The following is a 20,589-nucleotide window of genomic DNA, read 5'->3' as shown; positions in this document are numbered from 1 at the left end:
GGTGGGATCAGCTCACCCACCCTCCCCGTGCTGCCCAACAGGAGCTGACGGAGGAGGGACAACAGGTACCTACTGCCCAGCACCAGGTGCTTACGGCTTTCAGGAAAGTTTCTGCAGGGAAAAAAAGAAAAAGCAGAAGAAACGGCTCCTTCAGGCAGCAGATGCTCATGTGTGTTGCCGCTTTTGGCATGTTCCTTATTTGAAGTGAAACTTCCTTGTGTACCAGGGAGCAGCTGATGCTCGGGCACTTCTCCAGCCCTCAGGAGTTTTGTCTGCGTGTGCTTGTGTACAAGTTGCAGCAATGAAACTAAAGCACTTGTGAAACCATTTTTTCCATGTGCAAACCCAGCATCCACACTTTCTTCTTTCTGGCTGGGTGTTGCACCTTCCTGTGAGCTGGGATTCCTTCCAAAGGGGGTGGGTTGGGGGTGGGAAGTGGAAGGAGTTAGTGACTGCCTGCACTGCAGCATCTTGCAAATGCCACGCTGCGGGCAGTGGGGACAATTGGCACCACGCCTGCTCCGGCGCTCGCTGGCAATGATTCACCCGCTGCGGCTCAGCCGGTTTCACCATGAAACCCCCTGCCTGCGTGGTGGCGCGGTTAGGCAAGCCTGGACTTTGCTGGCCGCAGTGGTTTGTCTGTCCCTGTCTGCCGGTGCTGTGCCGCTGAGCCCCGCACCGGGCTGTCGGAAACAGGGGGCTTCAGCCGCAGCTGGAGCTTGCGCTGGGTGAGACCGACTGGACTTTCTAAAGAGGAAAATGGAAATTAGCTGTGGGTTTTGGTGTTACTCTCTGAAGGCAGCAGCACCAGTGGCACTGACCGATGGGGCATGCTGGGAGGGAGAAATGGGATTTTTTTACGTAGTATTGGCTATGTTATAATGGGCTGGATTGGCCATGCTGTTCCCAGCAGGGTCGCTTCTGGCCTGATGGTGACTGCTCTTCAAAAGCAGCGCAACCACCCCTTGGGAGCTGCAGGTCTGATAATCCTCCGTTCTCTGTATTTAGACCAAATCCCCAGTCCTTTTCCTCTAGGGTATAATATTTGAACCTTTATTGTATTTTTTTTTTTTAACCCCAAAAGTGACTTAACCCCATGCAGCCTGCGCCATACGGGAATGTCTCTGGCACTGGTCGGGGCACAGCGTTTGGCCAGGTGAGGAGCTCAGCCTGGGTGGGCAGGCAGCCCCCTCAGCCCAGGGCGGGCGAGTAACTCGGGCTCCCAGGTACCGAGCTGCTGAGCAGGCAGTGGGCTGAGCGATCCGGAAGAAGATACCCAGCCAGGAAACCATTTCTTTCTGTGGGATAAAAAAAACCAGAAAACCACCACCTCCGATCTATGTGACAGTCTTGTGCTGTTACTGTAACAGCCAGACTGACACTGAGATTCGCAGGAACTACATCAGCACTAAGCGATGGGGATAACGCGCCGTGCTGGGGCACGCAGCCACCCCATTGCAGCAGCTCCAGCATTGCAGGAGCAGCAGAAGGCTGCACGTGGAAGAAGTGTGCAGGGGGGCACTGTCTTGTTGCGTTTTGTGGAGGGATGCTGGGGCCTTATCACAGCAGAAGCAGCATGCCAGCTCTTGGCTCAGCTCACCCGCTGCGTGCACAGAGCGTCATGCTGCCATAGCAAAAGAGGGGTTTCTGTCATTTCCCCCCCAAAACGTAGATGTTTTTGGCATGCGTTAGTTGACGTTGGGACCCAAGGGAGTCTGCAGAGCTGCTGCCAGGTCAGGGTGCAGGCTGGCGAGATGCTGTGAGCAGGGGGCTGGGTGATGCTGGTGCTGTGATTCTGGTATGAGGTAGGTATTGTGAGTCACCCAGATGACTTTAATGGTGTCTTGGGTCTCAGCTCTGCAGGCTACCCAAGTGGCATGTCCTGGCAAGGAGGCACTGCTGTGGACGGGGCTGGTCTAGCAATGGGAAAAGGCTGCATGAGGGCACAGCCAGAAATGAATCACGGCAATTGCTCCTCCACTGGAGACGTCATCTCTCCATGGTAGATGCTGTCTTTGGTTGCCCAGACTGCTTCTGCTGGGATTTCCAGAACACCCTTCCTAAAACGTCTTGGGGATGATACATACATGTCGTATTTTAACCCTGGCTGGTAACCAAGAACCACACAGCTGCTTGCTCACTCCCCTGGCACCCAGAGGTGTGGGGAGGAGAATTGGAAAGGAATGTAAAACTCGAGGGTTGAGATAAGAACAGTTTAATAGGTAAAACAAAAGCTGCGCTTGCAGGCAAGGCAAAGGAAGGAATTAATTCCCCACTTCCCATGGGCAGGCAGGTGCTCAGCCATCCCAGGGAAGCTGGGCTCTAGCATGCATAATGGTTACTTGGGGAAGACAAATACCATAATGCCGGGTGTCCCCCCTTCCTTCTTCCCCCAGTTTATATACTCAGCATGACGCCGTATGGTATGGAATAGCCAGTTCGGGTCAGCTGTCCTGGCTGTGTCCCCTCCCCATTCCCTGTGTCCCTCCAGCCCTCTCGCTGCCAGGGCCCAAGGAACGGAAAAGTCCTTGACTTAGTACAAACATCACCCAGCAACAGCTAAACCCATGTGTCCCATCAACCTTGTTCCCACAGCAAATCCAAACCACAGCACTGCACCAGCTACTAAGAAGAAAACAAACTCCATCCCAGCAGAGACTGGGACAGTATGTTTAGTCAGAGGTGTGTCTGCATGACTTTGCCCACCAGATCTGCATCATGATACAGGCATGCCTGTGTTGTGGTGACAAATGGCATGGACTTCTTTGCACATGGCTTGCACGGTGATCTAGCACTATGTGTCCGCAGGCTCCTGTTCCTCGCTCCCCCCAGTGAACCCGTGTCCCTGGCTGGGACCCCCACGGCTCCTTTCTGCAGCCCCTCCAGATTCCCAGCCCAGTTTTGGAGGAGCGGAGCTGCATCTCCCTGTCGTGCTAGCTCCCCTCCCACGCATGTCCCTGCCAGCAGGCAGCTGATCCGTCCAGATTGCTGACTTGCTTTGCCTCCGTTTTCTTCTGATTCAGATGACTTCTGTAGCATCAGGCAACTGGAAACCTTTATACAGCAAGAGGCATCCCCTTTGCTTCTTTCCTGTGGTTACTTTAACCAGAGTGACTGAGCTTTACTGAAAAACTCACCACAGCTGAGCTGATGCTGCCCTTTTCTCCGCACAGAACAGGGTCCTGGCACCAGTGTCGCTCACAAGGGTCCTGGGGCTCCTGCCTTGACCTGAGAGCTCTTCCCTGCCTCTCTAGGGAAGAAAAGTTATGTAAAAGGGAGGAAAATAGGTGCAGAAGGGTCAGGGGAGCGTGTGGACCAGCTCTGCCTGGGGTGAAGCTTTGAGCAGTGCCCCTAAGTGCAGGTTTTACTGAGAACACAGTCTTTTGGGGCAAATTCAGCAATTCCACTGGCCAACACCGGACTGAAGTCTGGGCAGGAACAGATGTATAGAAATTATCATATTACCTGATATATTTTTTTTCATTTCTAATGCAGTTAGGAAAGGAACCCCAGCTGCCAAGCAACACCTGGAGTCTGCCGGACTTGCAAGGCAAGGGCTAAGAGCAGTGAAAGCAAAAGAGGCTCCAAAGTGAAACAGGAACGTGGCCAGGTGAGTACCTGCCAGCAGCCGCCCCGGGCTGTCGGTGGGAGCTGGAGTTTGGAAATGGTGACACTGGTTGAATTCCGGGTTTATTAGTAACAGAGCTGTTAATTCCCACGTGCGTGCCAGCTCGGTTTTGTTCAGGATTCAGCTGCTGTGCATACGGATCCATGTGCATAGGTACATAATCCCCAGCCTGAGGACAAGCAAGCGGTTCTGTTGTTAATTTATGTTATTCTAGCTTTTAGCTAGTGTCTACTGTCTGATCTAGGATCAAGGCCGCCTCTGACTGAGAGCAGATGTGAAGTTAAAAACATCCCAGTAGATAAACAGAGGCAGCAGTGCTCTCTCCTGTAAACCAGGGGAAGGGAGGCACAGGGATGCTGAACCCTGGTGATTAGCGATGACTTTTTGGCACATAATGAGTTATGTGACTGTAAATGCTGCTCTGAAAAGGGCAATGGCTGAAACACTTGCTAGAGTTAGAGGCTGGAGTGACCCATGGAGTACTGTGGGGCCCGTGTTTCTCTACTGTAAGAAATCACTGGCAGGTATTTCGTCAGAAATTTGTGTTTAAATGTGAGGACTTCAGGTCTTCTCACTTCCCTGGTCATTAATGCCTGCAACGCACCCTCGGTGGTCCTCCTCGCCTGGATCTGTGTGACCAGCCTGGTGACACTGGGCACAGCAGCTATGCGCTGGTGCTGATTTACAACCCTGTTAACAACTTGCAAGAACAGAACAGAGGCTGTATTCATTAGGAAGTCTTTATTAGCAAAAATAGAAGATTTCTTTTCATACAGATAACCATGCAAAAGTTCACACATTGACAGAAGCCGTGGCCAAGGCACGGTGCCCCCCGTCAGCGTGACCTCCCCAGGAGTGGAACCACTCTGGGCTCTTGCTGCAGTTCTGAGGCTGTCCTTGCTTCTCCTACAACACCGAAATCCAGGCGTTTGGTGGAAAAACAAGTACAGAGTGGGCTCAACAGGAGCTTAATGTGTCCTGGTAAGAAGCATAAATTAGATGTTACAGTGTTTGGCTGCCACGCTGCCCTTGAGCCCACACACCTGATTGCGTTCAGCAGGAGCGACACACGGAGCAGCGTTCCCGCTTTGGGGCTGCCCTTGCTCCGGGATAACCAGTTCCCGTGTGGGCAGGCTGCCAGCAGGAATGCCCCTCTGTCACCATAAATGTACAAATAGAATAAATCAAGTATAAATAGCCTCTTTTCAGTGGTAACTTACAAAGCAAACAACAAACTGACAGTGTTTCATCATATTCGTGCCCTAATACTTCTAAATATTAGAAGCAAATGCCTCTGGGTTTTGGCGATTTCCTCTGGCTCAGCATCCAATATTGTCAGTGCTGCACGCAGCTTCATGTATTTGAATGCAAATTACCCATGCCACCTTAAAATGGTGGTTAATTAAATACCCTCTATCTTCTAAAAGAAAAACTAACAACAACAACAACACCCAATCAAAGACTGGAGAATAGTAAGATTAACTTTAGAAAGTGCAGAGTGGCCGACCCAGCAGCTCTGGAAGTCAGTCATTAGCAACATTTAAGCCAAGTTCTATTAGAACCAAACATTTCATTCTTACTGCTATTTTCTTTTTTTACTTTTCTTTAACCTGGACTAGTATATAGGCTGAAGACTAGAGGTGTGGGGTTAACTGATCTGCTGCTGTACCATGATTGCACGTGGTTCGCAGGAGTGCGGGTCCTCCCCCACATTGCTTTTCATGCACACGAGAAAAAAATGCCCGTGGTTACGTTTACGATTGTTTTGCTCAGTGCAAAGCCATGGAATAATTTTGAATATTTCAGAGCCTCGTTCCAGCTGCAGAACTTGTGACAGACAGTGACATGGTTATGCATAAAGACATTTGATTGCATAAATAAATAGAGGGATAGAGCATGAGGAGAGCTCTCATTTGCTTAAAATTAAAGTTTGTTGAACTCAGAGCTGGAATTGCTCCTGCTCAGGTGACTGTGCTCAGTGAAATTGGACTCAGGATAAGCTCTGCTCATTATCTGCCCCCCAGAAGAACCCTGCTTTGGGTGTTTAGAAGCTATGAATAAAATAGCACTACTAAAACCAGTATTAAAACATTGAACAATAAATAGTATTTACAAACTCATCACACTTTTCTTCAAAACATATTGTAAACATAAACACTGAGGTATTATAAGTAATAAATATTAAATTCAGTTGTTTAAACAGACCCTTTTAAATACAACATTAATCTGGAAGTTATTGACCTGTAATTCTTGGCTTGAACCCTAAGATAACTTAAGCTCTCGTGAGCTCTTGCAGCCTAAAGTGGTTTCTGAAACAATCAGCAGGATTTTGTGTGAAAGGTGCAGCCCCGTAGGGGTTCTCACTTCCTTCTCTTCATCAGCAGGTACTCTTCGATGTAGTTGATGAAGATGTCAAACTCTCCCATGGCTTTGTAGATTCCGTTCTCGTTCATCTGCAGGTGAGAGCAGAGCCCATTGAAGCCTGAGCGTGCCGCCCTAGGTGATGCGCGATCGCTAGACACACTGTGCTTCCACCGGCACCTCCAGCTTCTCTACCCACCCCTCTGGGGAACCCGCGGCTGCTCCTTCAAGCATCGCGCTCTGGATTCCTCTGCCTTAGTTACTCATATCATTACAGATTTTTTTCATGTTCTGTTCTCTGTCCTAAGTTGAAGCCAGCAGCAAAATCTACTGGGACAGCGGGTCCCTCCCACCTCCGCACAGCCACGCGAACGGCGACCTCACCTTACTGAATGTCTCCTTAATGTGCTTTATGGTTTTGCTCCTCTTCTCGCACGTGAAGAATCTGTGCTGCAAAAAGACAAGAGCAACGGCTTCAACCACACAGGTTTCCTTCCCGGGGTGTGTGGCAGCAACTCTCCCCTCCTCCTGCCCCTCGTCACTGCCGCCCCACCAGTCTCCACCTTCCCCTTCCCCCCATGCGGCCATGGGGCTCGCTGGGGCAGTAACTATGGCTGCTTTGCACCGTGCACTGATGAAAGGAGCCTGGCGTGATCTGAGGCATGGATCCTGAACCCTTTCCCAGCCCCGTGCCCCTCGCAGCCAGCCCTGGGTGAGGGCAGCCCTGCGGTGCGCCCTGCCCCAGGCAGGGTTTGTCCCGTCTGACTCAGCCTGCAGCAGGCGATGGGGTCACGGCCACCCCAGGCGTGGGTTCAGGAGGCATCAGCACCGAGCCGCGCTGCTCCAGCACCCAGGTAAGGGACGGACCCTCTGCCCTCCCTCCCCTTATCGCCTCAGCCAGACTCTGTCAGGTGAGGCTGGCTGCAAATAAGTGAACAGAGTCTCTGAGCATCGTTATTTAACTGATGAAAGCCTGGAGAGCCAAGGCTAGGAGAACCCCCATCCTTATAGGGGCTACCAGCCCACAGCCCTGCTCCTCTACACCACCCTGATACCCATGCTTCTACCCCCTGCTCCTGGGAACACCCAGCACCCACTCCCCACACTGCTGCTGGTCTGAGACTGACCCTGCACTGGTGTCATCCCCACCCCCATGACTGAGCCCCACTCACACAGCGCCTCATTGTCGCCTTCAGGCTGAGCAGCAGGTTGCCCAGGTCGCCCATGCTCTGCTGGTGGTGCGTGCTGGTCCTCATGGCGCTGGGCAGCACCTCCTCCATGTAGAACCGCATCATCTCCGACACTGACTGGCAGCCAAAGGTCCCCTGGGGTGAGAGGAGGTAACTGTGTTGGGGCCAGCCACCAGTGCCGGTGTGTGTGGGTGTTTTTAAAAATCAAAATCGTGCTGGTGGTCAAAGCACTTGCAGCATGACAGCACTGCTGGCTGCGGCTGCAATGTGGGGAGAACCATGCGTCAGCCCTGCCACAGACGCACGTGTCACTGCTGGGCTGGAGAACTGACCTTGTGTGACATTGGGAAATGCCCTGATTTCCTATCTGCTTCCTTTCTTACAAAACACTGGCCAAGGGATGAAGAAGGATAAGGGACTTAGATGAGAGTTATCACTCTTACCTTAAATTCATCTAGCAGTTCAGAGCTGAGCAGCTGGATGCTGAGTTCATCATCTTTCGATTGCTGTGGAAGGATGCAATGGAAACGTGAGCTTTAGTCGGGCCGTCAACACTTCTCCCTTTGCCTTTGCCAAACGGTCGTTTCGCTGCTTTGCATTGACGGTCCGGCTGAAGCAAAGGCAAAGAGCAGCCAGCCCACCTGCGTGCACAGCGCGGTGACGCCAGGCACAGGAGTCACCACTGCTCGGGTTGGGGACCTTGCAGTGCAACCACCGCTCAGTCGAGGCAGCAAGGTAACAAAATCACAGACTTCCCTGCCCTTGATTTCATTCCTGTGCAACTCCTGCAAAGGGTGTTTGTGTAAGAGCGCTGATGCAAACCGCATCCCTCCTCAGATGGGTGTCAAACTCAGGGCAGCCCCTGGGGCGAGGTACCCCTCCCCCCCAGCCTGTCTGCCCGCCAGCTGCCCCGGGCAGGAGGGTTTAATCGCCCTGGTTTCCTTATCCCTGTAAGTCTCCGGTCAATGGGGGAGAAGGGATCTGCGGAGGGTGTTTGTTCTTGCAGCACCCCTGTGGCACCGTCAGCTCTGGCAGCCCAGAGAGCTGCGGTGGGGTGGGCTGGCAACACCCAAAGCGTCACCCCATGGCACCGAGTTACTTAAAAGCTTTCCTGAGAGGCTAACAATATTCCTTCCCAACATTAACTGGGAGATCTACAGCAAGCTTGAAATCTAAAGTCTTGGCTGTGTTTGTTTGATAATAAATGCAAGCCAGGACGTTAGCCTAAGGTTGGATCTGGAGAACTGTCTTGTTTTATTGCTAAAACAACCTGATGTTAAAATAGTAACAAAAGATGCGACCAACCATCTCTATCAGTCCTGGTGCACCAGGTGCTCTGAGTAGATCTCGTACTGCTTCCTCAGCAGCCCCGGGGTCCTGCTAGCAGCTGTGCAAAGCAGTGACCTCCCACAGGCACTGAAGCAAGTGCTAGTTACTGCAGCGTTTCTCTAGTCATAAAACATCATGTTCAGGCTTTTGTGGTTGTTTCAAAGAAAAAGTCTGTAGCAAAAGATTTCCCTTTTCTTCTAGCATTGACTTCAGCGAGGCTGGACCTGGGTCACCCTGCAGAAGGGACGATTTCCTACCTATAAATTCAGTGAATACTTTCATCTGCAACACTTGGGGGGAAGCCTGGCCAGTCAGGCTCACAAAGATTCATTATGAAATCTCGAGCTCATTGTGATTGAAACTAGGAAGAAAGCCTTTGCACATTGTCTCTCAGCGAGCAATGAAACCCAACTTCTCTTGCTCACCCCCACCAGCCCGTAATGCAATACACAACCAAATCGTTTCTGCCAAGAGGAAGCTGTCTTCCTCCTCATCCAAATCACTGAACTTTGCAAAAAAAACCCCAACAAACCAAAACAACAACAACAAAAAAATAAAACGAGAAGAAGAGACTAGCAGGATTATACTTACAAAATAATCCTTAATTTCCTCAAACTTCATCCTCAGCTCTTTGAGCTTTGCAGGCAGGAGCTCCGAGAAGTGGAGGCAGCTGGGCTCGGTGGGCGAGCACCTGGCAGGCAGGGCGCTGGCAGCCAGGAGCAGCAGGAGCAGGGCTGGGCAGGTTTGCATGCTGCGGAGATGGGCTGCTTGCCTCTTGGTCCAGCTCTCAGCTGAATTTCACAGGAGGGTAAAGAGCAGATCTGCAGCCTTCACCTTGATGGAGCCCCTAATTTATACTCTCAAAACATCGCTCAATTTCCTCTCCCCATTTCCTGGCGAGCAATATTGGGGTTTTAAGTCATTCATTAAAACCAAATGTCACTTGGGTTTCCCGTCAACTTGGGTTTCCTGTTCTCTCGACCCCCCTCCTCTCCTCACACCCCATCAAATCTTTTGTGCTTAGACTCTGCATTTTTTTTTCATTGCTTGCTTCTTGTAAATTTAAATGTGGCTAAAGAGGAAAGCTTCAGATACAATGCAAAGAAGAAAAGGTGCTGTGTGTGAGGTTACTTCTGCATTCTCACCATGACTTTTTATTTTCAGATGAATGCCCTACTGTCAGGGGAAAAAAAAGTGTTTCTATTTTTAAAGCTTTGTATCAAACCTGCCCTTAGGATCCCCAGCATCATGCATAATTCAGCAGCATTGCTTTTGATGAACCTCTAATAACACACCGTCTCCTTCTTTGGCATTCTAATGCAATACTGAGAATACACATAATAAATGTTAACTTTTTGTTTTGTTTTGTTTTTTTTCCAGTTAATGCACACATCTGCTGAAGTTGGTGTGGATTCTCCCTGCCTTCAGCATGCTCAAAGGCTGTGCTCCCGAACTGCAGCTGGTGGTGTGTCTGACCGCTAACAGGATTAGTTCTGTGGGGTGCTGGGATGGAGCGGAGGAGCCCAGCCCGGCTGGGGATGCTCAGGGCCCTCAGGGCTGGTGCTCGGCTGCCTGGCTGCTCACCCGGCACAGGGTTTGTGCCGTGGGAGCTACTACGTCCACATCGGTGAGTGGTGTTAAAGTGTATAAGCGAGTCACAAATAGTTGTGTTTCTGGTTATTTAATCCGATTTCATTTCCTAGAGATGGACACGAGCCTCATCCAAGCAACCCAGCGGTGACTCCGTGAACTGGGTGTACTGGCTTAGCTGAGCCTTATTGTCCCAGCTCTGATAAAACTACCATCTCTGACATCTCCTTTTCCGTTTCCCTGCTCTTATTCTATATATACAAGTACACTCGCCCCTGCTTCCTTGTGATAAAGATTTCACTGACAAATGTGAAAATCCAAGAAGGAGAAAGTGGAGATGAGTTCAGCTTTCCTGAAATTGGAGGATTTTCCCTGAAAGCTCCCGTGTTATCTTGAACTAGTGTGCTTTTCCCAGGCTGCCTGCAATGCATTGCTTTGGACAAATCACTTTTCATTTCATTCACCGAACTGAATTTCTTCTAAGTTGAATTTGCAAACCTCTGTGAAGGAACTTGTTAAAAAAAAAAAAAAAGCTGGAAAATGCCAAGTGTTGGTTTCCATGTATTTAGATTTTGGAAATTTTATTTTTAGGAGAAAGAGAGAGGCATGTTCGGTGAACGTATGTATGAGTAAGAGTGAAGGGGATGAAATATTAGTAATCAAAGGGTTGGAGGCAGAAACGATCTGGGGTTTTGTGTTCTGATTTGTTTTCCTTTTGTTGTTGATGTTGCCTCTTTCTGAGGAGATGAGGAAGCCTGGTCCCGGTGAATCACTGCAGGCACACTAGTTCATCTGAATCACAGCGGATCTGGTCGCCGTCCTTTCTTCCCCTGCCCTAACGCAGCCAGGTGTTTTTTCCTCTTGACTGCCAACAGAAGCTATGAGAAAGGAGCAGAGCGAGCGGCAGCAGGTGGCTCAGACAAAACCAAGTAGTTTTAAACCTGACCCATTCCCCTGGTAGGATCCCACCTTTCCCTGCTTTCCCCCTTGGCTCCCACCCTGGGAGAGTTTTTTGCACCCTTTAGCTTAACTCAAATCTGCCACGGGTCAAGAAAGCTTCACTGCCAGACTTGGCTGGCTGGTGCAGTGTCATCAGGGCACCAAAACTGATGTGGTGAGGTCAGCAGGTGCGATGCTGTCAGGAGCCAGTGCCCTGGAGCAGGGCTGCATGCAGCCCTGGACCGAAGCCCGGAGCTAAACCCATGCCCTTCGGTGGAGGATGCAGCCCTGGGCTCTGCAAACCGGCTCCCCTGCAGCGGAGTGGTCACTCCTCATCCTCAGCAGTAGGTTTAGGTGCCGGTATTTTTGTGGGATGCTAAGCAAAGGGGCTTTGGGCACACGGGAATCCCCTCCAGCACGGCACCGGGAGCCCTCCTTCCTTCCTGCCTGCTCGTTTCTAACCTTCTCTTATTTTGAACAACCTGTGGGTCCCCATGAAGTCATTTCACTTTGACATCCAGAGTGTGCAGAGCAGTTCTCTGCCTTGTGCAATTCCCTCCTCCTTGTTTTGGAACCTGGTTTTTTTTTTTGCGTTTATTTTTTTGTGGTTTTTTTTTGGTACGAGCGTAAGCCAGATGTGTCCATTCCACAAAGGAAACTCTAGCCTGCGCACGGATGATACTCTGCTCTGTTTACCTGTATTTCCTTTGCCGTGTCAGAGATCTTGACGGTGCAGTTTCACTCTGACTCATTCTTGCTTACTGCTGTGGAAAGGCATTGACTCTGCAAGTACTACGGAGTGGTTGCATGAATGAATAAAGCACCTTTTCCTAAAGAGTGTCCGGGGGATGTGGGTGTATTTCTAAACCTTTAGGAAACAGCTTTCATGTTTGCCAAGAAGATCATTTCAGGAAGGAAAGCGTGTTACTCAAAAGCCATTCACACATTTTTACCCCACCTCCCACAAACTTCTAAGAGCGGCAGGTTCACAGGAGATGCTCAGCAGGACAGCAGAATTATGTTTCTGCTGTAAAACAGAGGCATCGAGGGAAATGCTTTTCCCCCACAGTGTGCCAGGAGGAAAGGTTGGTCCTGGACATGGTCCTGAGCAACCTGTGCTGGCTGACCCTGCACGTGCAGGGCTGGGGCTCGGGGGTCTTCAGGGGTCCTGTCCTCTGGAGCCGGGTGGCATCTCATGGTTCTTGTTAAAAGGGGCTGCCTATGTGTGTAGCCTTGCTTATGTTGGCAAGCTATTATGTGAGCAAGTTTTTACTTTTTTATTTTTTTGATTTTTTTTTTCCTTCTTGGTCTCTGCCATTGCTTTCAGACAAAGAAACATTGTGCATTTTAAGCACTATCTGTTCTAGATAGAGCTTGGAGGATCCCCCAGGTTTCCAGGCTATCATAATGGTGTGTTTCTTTCTTTCCTTTTCAAAAATTTCCCATTTCTCATCCCTTCAGATCTGGGACATCTGCGGCCAGTGATGCTCTGGGGGAAGTGGAGACTTGGTGGCCTTTTATTCACCTTGTGTGAAGAGCAGTTTTGAAGCAATGCTCTCTCAGCGGCCCCATCACTGATGACTAACAGTTCCTGATGGGTGAAGCATAAAGTGGATGCCTTTTTTTTTTTTTTTTTCTCAAGAATTTTTTGTGCTGGCAATGCATGACATCAGATTTTTCACTTCTGGAAACCTGCTTTGTAGCAGCCTTGTCAAAATTTGCAATGTGATTCATATTGACCTCAACAGGTAAATCCCAAATTACTCTTTGGAAATTTAAGTAATTTCATTTTTTTTGTCTTGTAACATCTAAGTGTCCAGAAATCGGTTACTAATCATGAACAGAAGACATTACTGTGACCTCTAATGTGACTTATAATATGACATAGAAAGACCCTTACATAAAAATTCTTAGCAGGTCCAGAACTTCCATTTGATCTAAATGAAGCTGGAATCATCACATAAAAGCATCGAGTAATGGTGAGTTCCTCCCATCTGTAGAGTCAGTGTTTTTGTGATTAACTTAACTGAGAAATATTTGTACTTTTTTATTTGCATACATAAAACTCCCAATATTTGCAAGTCCACAGCAGCCTATAAAGCAGCTAGAGAAGAACATCCCTATTTAATATCCTGCCCTGGGACTTCAGGGTGCCCTCTGCCAACTCAGAAGAGCGAGTTGTGCTTTTTTCCCCCAGGTTGCGTATACTTTGCCATTTCAAGCCACTCTGCGGGGGGTGTGCGGAGCTGTGGGTGAGGGTGGTGCTGCTGCAATACCCTCTTGTTGCTGGGTCTTCTAAGGAGCCCATTGGAGCAGGATCGGGCCATCCGCCAGGTGAAGGATGCTGCCCTCACCCCTCTGCAAGGGACCGGATACAAACAGAGGTGTTATTACCTTTCTTCTCTTTTTCTTTTCTCCTGAAATAAGTTGTTGGCAGGGATATTCTTATGCTCACTGTCCCGTCCTGTTTCTGACCATGTAGACACTGATGAGATCTCGGCGCTGGCATTTCAGGGAGTGGGGAGCGTGTGCTCCAAGCTAGCAGGGAGGATGCACCGCCACGGGCTTGGGGCAGAGGGGCTGGAAAGCTGCCTGGAGGAAAAGGGCCTGGAGGGGCTGGTTGGTGGCCGGCTAAACATGAGCCAGAAGTGTGCCCAGGTGGCCAAGGAGGCCAACAGCATCCTGGCTTGTACCTGAAACAGTGTGGCCAGCAGGACCAGGGCAGTGATGGTCCCCCTGTGCTCAGCCCTGGTGAGGCTGCACCTCAGATGCCCTGTTCGGCTGTGGGTCCCTCACTGCAAGAAAGACATTGAGGGGCTGGAGCGTGTCCGGAGATGGGCAACGGGGCTGGTGCAGGGGCTGGACCATAAGTCTGGTGAGGAACAGCTGAGGGAACCGGGGGTGTTCAGCCAGGAGAGGAGGAGAAGGGGGGGGGGACCTGACCCCTCTCTCCAACTGCCTGACAGGGGCTGTAGCAAGGCGGGGGTCGGTCTCTTCTCCCAAGTGACAAGCACTAGGATGAGACGAAATGGCCTCAAGTTGCACCAAGGGTGGTTTAGATTAAATATGAGGAAAAAAAAACCTCTTCATCAAAAGGCTTGTCAAGCATCAGAACAGGCTGCGCAGGGATGTGGTGCAGTCAGCATCCCTGGAGGTGTTGAAATGACATGTAGATGTGGCACTCAGGGACATGGGTTAGTGGTGGCCTTGGCAGTGCTGGGTTGATGGCTGGACTGGACGATCTTTAAGGCTTTTTCCAACCTAAACACTTCTATGATTCTAATGAAGCTATCTCAGATGAGTTCGTTTGCAGGGAAGTTAAGAAGGTAAAAGTAGGCAAAAAAATCCTGAATACATGGTCCATTTTGACTCACCCAAATATCTCTTGCACTGCCTTTTTATTTATTTTTTTTTTAACATTCTACAGAGGCAGTTTTGAGCAACCCCTGTCTTGAACAGGTCATTTCACAAGTGCTGTTTTGATGAGTTTCTTTTTCCTAGTTTTGGTTTTACTGGGCTGTGTGGATCTTCTGGTCAATATTGTCTTTCATGATTTAGCATCGACACTCTGACCAATAATACAAATCCAAACTATTTATAGTTATGAATGGTCGTAAGACAGGAACTGTTTATCATGGTTTGAGAAATCAGATAATGCAAACCAGTTGCTCGGAAGTGTAACGTGACCGTCGGGGTGGATTACAGAGGCATCTTCACTCACTTTCCACATCAGCAGCAGGACCCTCGGCCTGAAGCCAAACACCACGCTGGGTCACTCACGCAGTGGAGTTTCGGGGTGGTTTTTTGTTGTTTTTTTTTTTTTTTGTACGGTGCCCAGCAGCTCATGCTGTGGGTTGAGAAATCCCGGGTTTTCTTTTCCACTCTGCAACACGCAGATAAGCACATGCCGCAACTGGCGATGCCGCACGTGACGGCACGTGATGGCGGGTCATCCCCGGTGCCGTGAGGGATGCTGCAGCATCTCCGGCGCTGCCTGGGGATTTCCCTGCGTGCCCCCGCTGTGGCTTTCTGCTCCGAAATCATTAGTGTGATAACACCATGAGTCCTGGGACTCCCCGTTCTGTACAGGCTGAAGCCGGGGTCTGAGCTGGTGCGTTACTTAACCAGCGAAGTGACAGCGGTGGCTGCACTTGGACCTGGCATCTCAGAACCCCCCCAGACGCCAAAGTGAACAAGTTTCGTGATGCAAATTCCCAGAATTGTCAGCCCGGAGGCTCTTGCTGACACCACTGCCCTTTCAGTGAAAAAGCAATAAAACAGAATTACTAGAAGTTTTTTCCTCTCGGTGAATCTGTTTATTTTAAGTTGAGGAATTTCTAATTAACAGCCTCAGCAGAGGGTGCGCCTCGGGCTGTGCCACAGGTAGGCGGGGAAAGAATGATCATAGTTTGACTTCGCCTACGTAAGCAGAGATTTTTTGATTAAAAAATGATCCATCAGATGTGCTTTTTGGAGGTTTCAAAGAGGTTTACGTATTTTGTTTAGATTTTCTACCTCTGTGTTCAGATCTCCCTTCTGTTTTCTCTCTCTTTTTCTTTTCTTTTTTTTTTTTTTTTTTTTTACAGGGAGTGATACAAACTGGCTGTTTCTCCTGCAAGGTATCCTAATTACAGAGACCCAAAGCAAATGTGAACTTGAGTTATGAAAGCAGTAGAATTCAGTAACTGAAAAGCTATTACTGAGATGTCATTGTGCCCGGGGGTAACACCTGCTTCCCTCCATGGGAGCTGGGCTGTCTGCTCCGCTCCTGCTCAGCACCGGTCTCACTGCACTTCTTCGGCAATTTGCCCAGGATTTATCTTTTTGTGGAAGTCTGAGGAAGGTTTCCTTCAGTAATGGGATCAGGCTCTTATGTCCCTTTTTGCTTATTGCTTTCCATTAGCTTTTGAGGGCTGTAACTAGGAAGTGGGAGATGAACCTGGATGGTGGAAACCCCCTTTCACTGAAAATGGTATTACAAAAAAAAAAAAAAGAAAAAAAAAGAAAAAAAAAGAGAAAAAAAAAAGAAAAAAAAAAAGAAAAGAAAAAAAAAAAAAGAAGAAGGATCTGGAGTGAACTTCCCCTGCTAGCTGTCCGCTGCTTGTCAGGAAAGGAGACTGGCAGTTCATCACCTGCTCCTTGGAAGAGCCTGGCAGTGTGTTTGCTGAAAATATAGTCAAATGTAAGAGTTACAACCTGGCAAAGCCCCTGATTTAAGGGATTTTGCTGATTTCTTTGTGCAGTGGGGGAATGTGCAGCAGGTGACTGAGTCTTCAGTTTTCCACCGAGCTGAGAGGGTGCTCTGGTTAGCAGAGGGCTCGTCCTGCTTGCATGGGTCTGCCCGGGCTGCGGTAGGAACGCTGATGTCCCACGGACACGCCGGTGCTCCCCGTGTGTGCTGGGGCCAGGGCAGAGCTGTACGGGGGGGCTGATAACAGGATAAACCTCTGGACAAATTAACCTTGCCTCATAGCATGATTTTCCGGGAATTTATACCCAGAAGCAAACGGTGGCTGTGATGGATGGTGAAAGAGGGGGCTCTCCTGCCACTGAGGACAGTGCAAGGCTTGGGGTGGGACAAACCCTTTGGGGCTCTGGGGACACGCAGGTCTCAGTACGCACCTGGTGCGTGGGGTTGTGTCCCGGGGAGGCTGGCGGAGCCCTGGGGCAGCCGCGTGGCAGCTCCTGCTCATCCCGGGGCCGAAGCTGTTTCCGTGGGGGATCGGGTGCTGTGCATGGCCCCTTGCAGGGCGTGCTCACGGCAGCGGTGGCTCTGCCCGCACACCTCCTGCGCAGCACCTTGAATTTACCAGAAGACAGCGCTTTTCCCTCCCAGCTTCTCCTCCAGCCACCCTGCAGAGCTCAGGGGAGAAATCATCCTGATCAGTCCGGGCAGACCGTGCTCTTACCCCGCAGCTACCGCTCACGGGGCAGCTTGCACCCCCTAAATCCTCCCCGGGCGCCCTGACGGTTTTGCCCCCCAGGACTTTTGCTTGGGGCACTGTTTGTGGTGCCTGAGCTCTGCGTTGCTCCTCGTTAGGCGAGTGGTAGTGTCCTTCATTAAGCCGCCTTGCTGGATGAGCTGGGGGGCGGCTGTGCGGCTCCAGCGCGGGGAGGGATGCACCTCTGCCAGGCCAGCCTGGATGGAAGGAATTAAGCAAACAGGAGGTGGGAGAACAGCGCAGGAGACTTCCCAGCGTGGGCTTGTCCTCATGCCTGCTCCAGGGGATTTGGTGCCACTTTGCCTGGTTTTTGCTCATTTCCACAGGCCACGTATTATCAAATAAGGGAGGGAGCAGGGAGCCGAGCGGCTGTGACTTGGCAGCAAGAGCCCTTTTTGCTGTCTTTCCCCTCCAGTCCCTCTCTGCCCTCGGGCTGGGGCTGGAGCAGGCAGGGCTCCCGGGGTGCCTCCGTGTGGGTTCACATGCCTCCAGCGCCAGCGAAACCAGATTTGGCCCCTCATGGTTGTGAAATTGAGACTGATTCAAGTCCCGAGTTAATATGTACCCAAGGCAATATTAACCCAGCCAAAACCGAAACCTGAGTTTAAGAGCTGGGTTATGTACAGAATCCACAGTGAATTTACTGAAACATAAGTTTCAGTTTTGGTGAAAGCTAAATCTATGACAGTGCTGACTGGCTATTGGAGTGATTCATTTGCTCCCCAGATAATTTAAAAATGGAGCTGATAGCAGCGAGCACTCAGTTTCTCCTCTATTAGGCATCATTTATTGCCTGCACCATCAGCACATTTGGTGCTCCCGGGCAAACCCGAGCGCTGTGTGGGACAGCCGGCTCGCTCGCTGGCTCAAACCTCAGGCCAAGCCCAGGTGCTGTAAAAAACGCTCTGTGTGACTTTTGCTATCCCATCGGTTTTTAGTCCTTCCAAAAATAAGGATGGGAGGAACAGGAGAGCCGGGCGAGAGGGACATGCACTTCAGCAGAGCAGGGTCTGGTACTGGCTACGCTGCTGCCTGGCGCCCGGTGCCAGCACTGCCGGTGGCATCGCTCTCAGTGCCAGTGTTGCTGGTGGCATCGCTCTCGGTGCCAGCACTGCCCGTGGCATCGCTCTCGGTGCCAGTGTTGCTGGTGGCATCGCTCTCGGTGCCAGCACTGCCCGTGGCATCGCTCTCGGTGCCAGTGTTGCCGGTGGCATCGCTCTCGGTGGCATCACTCTCCGTGGCAGTGGCAGCCTACATGATGGGTGTTTCTCTTCCCTCCAGGGCATCGCTGTGATTATGTGAAAAGCCAGGCCATCCAAAGCCTGAAGCTTTGCAGGAGGTGGACATAGTTTGGTATTTTGGCACGAAGCATCTCTCGTGCCCTGGCTGCACTTTGTGACCCGGGAGCGCAGATGGTTCCCCCAATAACCACGCACGTGCCGTTCTGTGTGACTCTGTATCTCCGCGTGCTGCTGAGAGTGCCTGGGAACTGCTGCCGTTTTCTGGGACTGTTCATTTGAATTTTCCAAGTAAAGAACTTCAGCTTTAGTTTTCTAAACATTAGCAAGCCTTTTCTGAAGAAGAGCCCGTTGGTGGGGAACAGCACCCCAGAACTGCCTGCACAAACTCTTCTAGAGTTGCGGCACCATCCACGGGCTTCAGCTGGAGATCCTCAGGCTCACTATGGAAAATCCCTATCCTTGGAATGAGCTGTTTTCTTCAAATGTGGCAAATTTGTGTCTCCTCTCTGGTCCTCTGTCTCATGTCTCTTTCTTTTAGATGCCCACTTTCCAAGGGGCCACCTTGCTCCATCAACAGCGTAACCCAGTGTCCATGGGAGCCCCCCAGGACTGCAGCAACAAGCGAAGCATCACCATGGCTGGTAATGAGAATTATGATTGTAGTACTAATTGCAAGAGAGGGAAAAAAATAAATTAGAAGCAAGCATAGTAAACAATCTATATTCTACAGGGAAGATGTGCGTGGGGGCTACTTGTGGGTTTTGGAAGTGGAAATTTGATAGGCTTGGGCATTTTTCTTAGTCAGTGATCATAGCTCTGTCCTGCAGAAAAACCTTTCAAGAAAGATTTGTTTCTCTGTGAACTGCTGGTCCTCCCAGCAGCCTCGCAGGCCAGCGCTTCTTAGGCAGCTTGAAATCTTCATTGTACTTCAGCATTTTCTATACATTAGCATTATGTTTGCTTAGAGAAGCCCAATTGCTAATATGTCAGATGCCCACATCAAAAAGCTTATGAAACCTCCTGGAAACTGAGAAAGCCTCGTTCAATCAGCCTGTGTTTAATTCCGTTGGCAGATGTGAGTCTGTGAAATATATGCACGTTTGGAGACCAGCGCACGTTTTGGCATGTGCGTTGGGCTTTACATCATTCTCTTGTGGATGCTTCTGTTTGTCTTCAATGGCAGGGCAGTGTTTTTCAGGGAACTACACCTCAAATTTTGCTGAGATAGAAAATTTCCTTAACATTGGTGGGGAAAAGAAGAAAAAACTCAAACCATTGAAATTCACCCTGCCTGGGAGATCTTGCTGAAATGATCACAAGAGAGTCACGTGCCCAAGCCGTGGGCTGCTGAACCGTTCCGATAACTCCTGAGCTGTTGCAGTTTTGGGGGGGTGGGAATTTCCCCAAGAGCAATTTGATTCTCCAGCCAGTTCCTGAATTTAGCAGGAATGCGCTGAGCTCCCCTGGGCTGGTCCTTAGCATCACACACCGCTTGTGCACCTGCCTGGGTTTGAGCACAGCGGCGCTTTGGCTGGACCCACCACTTTTTGAAGACACACTTTGCTGAGAACACGGAGGTGGCTGTTGAAACCAGCTGCCGGACAGTTGAAGTCAAGTGAGTAGAAGCTGCTCTTTAGCTGTATTATCAACCTGTAGAGACCTGACATGTGCATTTCCCTTTGGGGAAGATGCCATTTATGATAACTAAAACACGCTTCACATTTTATCAAAAAAGGAGAAGCAAGTATTTAACCTTCAACACCCCCCCACCCCACCCCCGGTGACTAAGTTGATGATTTTCTACAGAACAGCTATGTCGGTGTATGAGATCCTCCACCACACTTTTCCCCTTCCACAAAGGTGAATCTTACTGGGGGGGGGGGGGGGGGGGGGGGAGGAAACAAAAAAGGCACTCTTTTTTGCATTTTTCTTTACCCTCTTTGGGTGAAATCCTGGCTTGGTGGCAGCACTGCCATTGGTGAGTCACACAGATGTGTCGCATCTGCTCCATGAAGGCGGTGGCTGAGGCACTGTCATTTTCTATGACGCGCAACCCTGCGCAGCCGGGAGCTGACCATGACCCAGTCGAGGACATCTAGCGAGGACAGAGTGATCCCAGGGCCACCCACAGCACTGGAGGGATGCTCCTGGGGAGGTGGCTCTGTCCCCTTTCTGATGAGCTGTGCACTGGGGACACCCTGGGCTGGGCTACAGGTAACAGAAAATGGCAAAAGCAGCTCCAGAGGGACAGTTGTGGGCAATGTCCCAAATCAGGATGATTCAGGCATTGTCTCAGGGTGCAGGACACTCTCCCAGGCTATCCTGAAGTCCTGGGAGAGTTTACTGAGGAAAAGAGATTTTTAATTTTG

The 20,589-nt window shown here is 50.3% G+C and overlaps 1 protein-coding gene and 1 long non-coding RNA gene across 3 annotated transcripts; one reads left to right on the top strand and one right to left on the bottom strand.

Annotated features, from left to right (window-relative positions):
• Positions 1 to 4,354: 4,354 nt before the first annotated feature.
• IL10 (interleukin 10) lies at positions 4,355 to 9,489 on the bottom strand. The gene is made up of 5 exons (XM_040617013.1): positions 9,100 to 9,489; positions 7,623 to 7,685; positions 7,162 to 7,314; positions 6,374 to 6,439; positions 4,355 to 6,081 (listed from the first exon to the last, which is right to left on the bottom strand). Exons 1-5 carry the CDS (start codon positions 9,256 to 9,258, stop codon positions 5,989 to 5,991), a joined length of 534 nt encoding a protein of 177 aa, XP_040472947.1. The 5' UTR covers positions 9,259 to 9,489; the 3' UTR covers positions 4,355 to 5,988.
• Positions 6,511 to 16,024, top strand: LOC121098722. Of its 2 annotated transcripts, XR_005831335.1 has the most exons (4): positions 6,511 to 6,843; positions 9,889 to 10,135; positions 12,499 to 13,016; positions 15,624 to 16,024. It is a non-coding gene; the product is annotated as an uncharacterized LOC121098722 (long non-coding RNA). The 2 variants fall into 2 exon arrangements; XR_005831334.1 differs by lacking the exons at positions 12,499 to 13,016; positions 15,624 to 16,024 and adding an exon at positions 10,212 to 12,285 and having other exon boundaries at positions 6,532 to 6,843.
• The last annotated feature ends 4,565 nt before the right edge of the window (positions 16,025 to 20,589 follow it).

Source organism: Falco naumanni, chromosome 17 (genome assembly GCF_017639655.2).
Source record: "Falco naumanni isolate bFalNau1 chromosome 17, bFalNau1.pat, whole genome shotgun sequence".
In the NCBI taxonomy this organism is placed as follows: Eukaryota; Metazoa; Chordata; class Aves; order Falconiformes; family Falconidae; genus Falco; species Falco naumanni.
The sequence above is the reverse complement of the archived record's forward strand: the minus strand, read 5'-3'. Positions and strand labels throughout refer to the sequence as shown.